At 45.1% G+C, this 4474-nt stretch overlaps 1 protein-coding gene across 3 annotated transcripts in view; it reads right to left on the minus strand.

Annotated features, from left to right (window-relative positions):
* Positions 1-322: 322 nt before the first annotated feature.
* plppr2b (phospholipid phosphatase related 2b) overlaps positions 323-4474 on the minus strand; it is a 20544-nt gene continuing 16392 nt past the window's right edge. For 2 of the 3 annotated variants that reach the window (XM_035530556.1, XM_035530561.1), the window contains 5 exons: positions 4346-4466; positions 3284-3534; positions 2587-2763; positions 1787-1917; positions 323-1456 (listed from right to left, as the gene is read on the minus strand). In XM_035530556.1, the coding sequence (XP_035386449.1) occupies positions 1348-1456; positions 1787-1917; positions 2587-2763; positions 3284-3534; positions 4346-4466 (789 nt within the window). In that variant the 3' untranslated portion in view covers positions 323-1347. Of the gene's footprint in view, positions 1457-1770; positions 1918-2586; positions 2764-3283; positions 3535-4345; positions 4467-4474 lie in introns of all 3 variants that reach the window. The other variant, XM_035530558.1, reaches the window with a different exon arrangement.

Consider the following 4474-nt stretch of genomic DNA (forward strand, 5'->3'; position numbering starts at 1 on the left):
ATCTGACCCTGACTGAGCAGTGGGCAGTAATCTGACCCTGACTGAGCAGTGGGCAGTAATCTGACCCTGAGTGGCTGGGTGAAGTTGGGTATGAAGAAAAAAAACAAATGCAAAAGGAACTCCGACAGGTACAGTAAGCAAAGACACACTGCAAAGGTGAGAACTGATATCTGGGAGCAGCTAAGAAAAGAAAAGTGATGATACAAGCACCAGATGAGAGCTGCCCAAGGTCCCTTTTCACAGGCCACAGCACTCAACCGCACCACCATGTGGCCAGAACACTAAGCTCTGTTAACCTGGTTTTTTGTTTTTTTTTTTTTTTGGGGGGGGGGGGGGGGCAGATGTTGATGGCTGGGGAAGCTGTTTGAGCCAAACTGGGCCTTAAGCTTAATAATATACTGAAATGGAGAAAAATAAGTAAATTATTAACTAGTTAGTAATCTAAAAAATAAGTAATGAATATAAGATTTACATCTCATGCTACATCCTTTACATATTTTTCTATTAAAACATTTATTGTAAAATCTTCAAATATTTTAAGTTTTACTTCTCTTTAGGCATTAGCTTCTCATGGCTTCATTTGTTAAACTATTGTTCATAGAAACGTGTTTTACAACTACAAAAATAGTCTATCTTACTCTATGGTAAATGATCTTACTTTCACCTAGGACTATATGTAATTTGCATCCTGCCTAAGCATCTGCCTACTGAAAACAAGCTATTTAAGCATTTTGACACTTTTGCTGTCCTGAGTGAGTGAGAGATCAGATTGGATTTCACTTAAGATTCACTTCTGAATCTTGAATGGTACTTGCTACCATTATAGTCTACTTCAATTAGTTTCAATGACAATAGTTATTTTCACATCAATTTTGATCAAAAAAATGTTTTTTTCAGTTATAAAATGTGTCTTCTTCAGTAGTTTTAGTTTTGTCTCTTAGCTTTTTGGTTTTTGTCCCCCGTTAGACAGGAAATATGTTCTCAGCCTGGCTCATGAAGATAGCCTCTCCTTGAGCTGAGCGTATATACTCGGTAGATAAAACGGGTTTAAATTTGTAATCACAGGGTAAAGAAGCAGCAACACAAGGGAGTACATGTGACATGAACAGACTGGTACAAAACCTTCAGCTGGTGTAAATTTAAAAAGGGGGGAGGGGGAGTGAACAACATTTCTGTCACTGCTGTGTAGTCAAGTAGTGAGTGAGATGTCTGTGATTGGACAGCAGTGACTAAGAGCTGTCATAGTCCATGTGGCCCAGTAGGGGACAGCAGTGAGCAACCATTTCTACACCTGTGTGGAATAAGCCCTAATGAGGCGAGGGTGGGTGGAGCATTGAGAGGGCAGGTCTAGACTGCGCTGGAGATGGAGCGACGCGAGTGGATGAGCACATCGGGAGGAGTGGGGAACAGGGACGGCCCATCGTCAGGTGACGCCGGCGTACAGTGCACCTGGAACCTGGAGATGCACAGGGGGAGGAGTGGAGGAGTGAGAGAGAGCAGAAAGTAAGAATCTATGAATCATTGATGAGGAGACATGGAAGATGGCGTCCAAACAAGTGCTGTGGAGTCTCCATATAATGAGCCCCACCCAACCTCACATGCTTTGGTCCTATACATTCGCCTGTGCCTCCCCACAAATTACTGACCCCCCACCTCTCAAACAACCCCCCACCCACCACTAGTGTCTTCAAGCCCCACTGCTTCCACCCCCATCACCCCTACTGGCTTCTATCCTCACCCCCACTACTACCCTCTGTGCCCACCCCTTACCTGAGAGCCACTTAACTTTTCGAGTGGACTTTCCACGCTCGGCGTGGACACCACGGGCACGCTGAGGGGCGGTTCAGGCCGAGGAGGTCGCACGGCGGGTGGGGGAAGAGCCTCAGTTTGCTGGAAGTTGTTAATCACACACGACACCTGCAAGGAGAGGCCGAATACAGGGCCGAGTTCTGGACACCACAGGAAGGCCTGAACAAGGCCTAACTCTTATGAAAAACATGCCCCTTATTCACCAAGAAAGGATCCTAATTATTGAAATTTGATTGCTTCTCTGCAGGGTTGGCTCAAAAAACCTGGAGACACTGGAGTCCTAGTTAACAAGGTCTGCTCTAGGGCAGCTTCTACACAGAGCATGTAGTTCACCTCAGTCCCTTGGAACGGGAGGGGCCACTGGTAAGACAGCCTCTGGTGAGACACGCTAGGTTTAAGCTTCTTCCCAGGGTCTCTTGGCTCTCTCTCACTCTCATGGCCACAGAGAGAGAAACAGCTCTAGCAGCCAACTAGAGCTCCATTAAAGGCAGAGAAGGGCTGTAACACTGATTAAAACATGAAGGGGGAAATCCAGCACTCTGTAACACCTGAATTAAAAGACTGATCTTGATAGAATTGTTCAGAGAATGTACAGCAGACTCTGTTCAAGTGATGTATGTAATGATGTAGTCAGACACAAGCTTTTCACCAGTGAATGCCCATTAACAATGTATAATCCGTGTCTATGGAAACACACTACATAATAATACAGGCTATGAGTACTTATGTAACACTGATAATGTCAGGTAAAAATCCAACTCAATGAGTTTTCCTCACCAGAAAGGCAGCAATAGCACCCCCAGTAGCATATCCAGCCAGCACATCAGACCAGTGGTTCCGATACTCCGCCACGCGAACCACCCCCACCAGCACAGCCAATGAGAGCAGAGTGAGGCACAAAGTGGGCTTGGTCAAACGGGTGCCTTTAGTTCTCCATGCCATGGTAATATACATCTACAGGAAGTGCATACAAACACACATGAAAACACACAGCACAGACGCGGTCACAGCACACGTGCACCCACACACACACACACACACACAATAGTAATAGTGTAATAGTGAGGGGGTTGTGATTTAATGGTGAGGGATTTGTTTTGTAATGATTTGTAGTGTAATAGTGAGGGGTTTGTGATGTAATGGTTTGTAGTGTAATAGTGAGGGGTTTGTGATGTAATGGTTTGTGATGTAATGGGGAGGGGTTTGTGATGTAATGGCTTGTAGTGTAATAGTGAGGGGATTGTGATGTAATGGTTTATAGTGTAATAGTGAGGGGTTTGTGATGTATTGATTTGTGATGTAATAGTGAGGGGTTTGTGATGTAATGGTTTGTAGTGTAATAGTGAGGAGTTTGTGATGTAATGGCTTGTGATGTAATTGGGAGGGGTTTGTGATGTAATGGTTTGTGATGTTATAGGGAGGGGTTTGTGATGTAATGGTGAGGATTAGTACTGCTCCTGCTGTGTTTGCCCACCACCGTGTAGATGGCGCAGTAGGTGCTGAGGGCAGCATCTTTTGAGGGGAAGGATTTGCGGGCAGAGGCGATGAGGTAGGGATTTCCTGTGCATGCCCGCTGCTCCGAAATGTACTGCAGCGCCGAATGGCACCCCAGCGCCGTGTAATTCGGACGACATGCTGTCAGGAAGTGGGGTGTCTGGTTTCCTGTCACCACTTGACCCGCGTTGGCGAAGATGGTTGTGGTGAAGAGACCAAAGGAGTAAACCCCTGCAGAACCAACAGAGAACCAACACATCTATGTGCCACATTAGTCTTGTGTAGTGCTGGGTGTGGTTTGCTTTCTTAGATGGTAATTATTAATAATTAATAATTATAGATGACTTTGGTTTTATCAGGTTCTGTTCAGGAGCACCATAAACAGCACCATGCCTTTGTCAGCAATGCTGCTCTTGGGTCCAGCAGTCACTGGGGCAGGAGTGCTGATCTCAGATCTGTTCTTGCCTCTCACTATTAGCAGCATGTCCCAGCCATATGACTGTTGCACAGAACTGTAATTTCTCTGCTGTAACACACATGGTTCACCTGGGTGCATCAGAGCTCTGCAGGACTAGGGCTTACATTGTCATATTCAAATCATAATTTTCAAGTTTCAAGTTTCAAGTTTGGTTTATTCGTCACATACATAGTCATACACAGTATAACTCGCAGTGAAATGGTGGACTTCCTCTTATGTTTCAGACTTCCTCTTATGTTTACATTTACATTTTATGTTTATGTCATGCCATTTCAGAGATATTTTCTTTCAGTAAGGCTACTTCCTAATGTTGTTAAAAATGGCATACAAATTAAATTAAATTGATGTTTGAAAATAATTTATGATGATGCATACAGTGGGCTGATCTTCAGTCCATACTGTGGCTGCTGTGTGATGCTCTATGATCCCCTTTGATGCTCTATAATGCTCCATGATGCCTTATTAATTCAGGCTTACAGAGTGGAGAAGCACTGCATAATCGGACAGTTCTGAGCTTGGCAGTGTTGAAGGGGAAGAGGCTCAGAGGGGGCGTGGTTTTCTCACCCAGAAAGCGAACGATACGCCGTAGCAGGGGGTTGAAGTAGCAGCAGTCCGCAGTAAGTATGGTCCGCTCCTGTAGGGCTTCAGGCTTCGAGAAGAAGGAGGCCAGCTCACCTATCAGGATCTGCAGGG

Source organism: Electrophorus electricus, chromosome 1 (assembly GCF_013358815.1).
Source record: "Electrophorus electricus isolate fEleEle1 chromosome 1, fEleEle1.pri, whole genome shotgun sequence".
NCBI classification, from domain to species: domain Eukaryota; kingdom Metazoa; phylum Chordata; class Actinopteri; order Gymnotiformes; family Gymnotidae; genus Electrophorus; species Electrophorus electricus.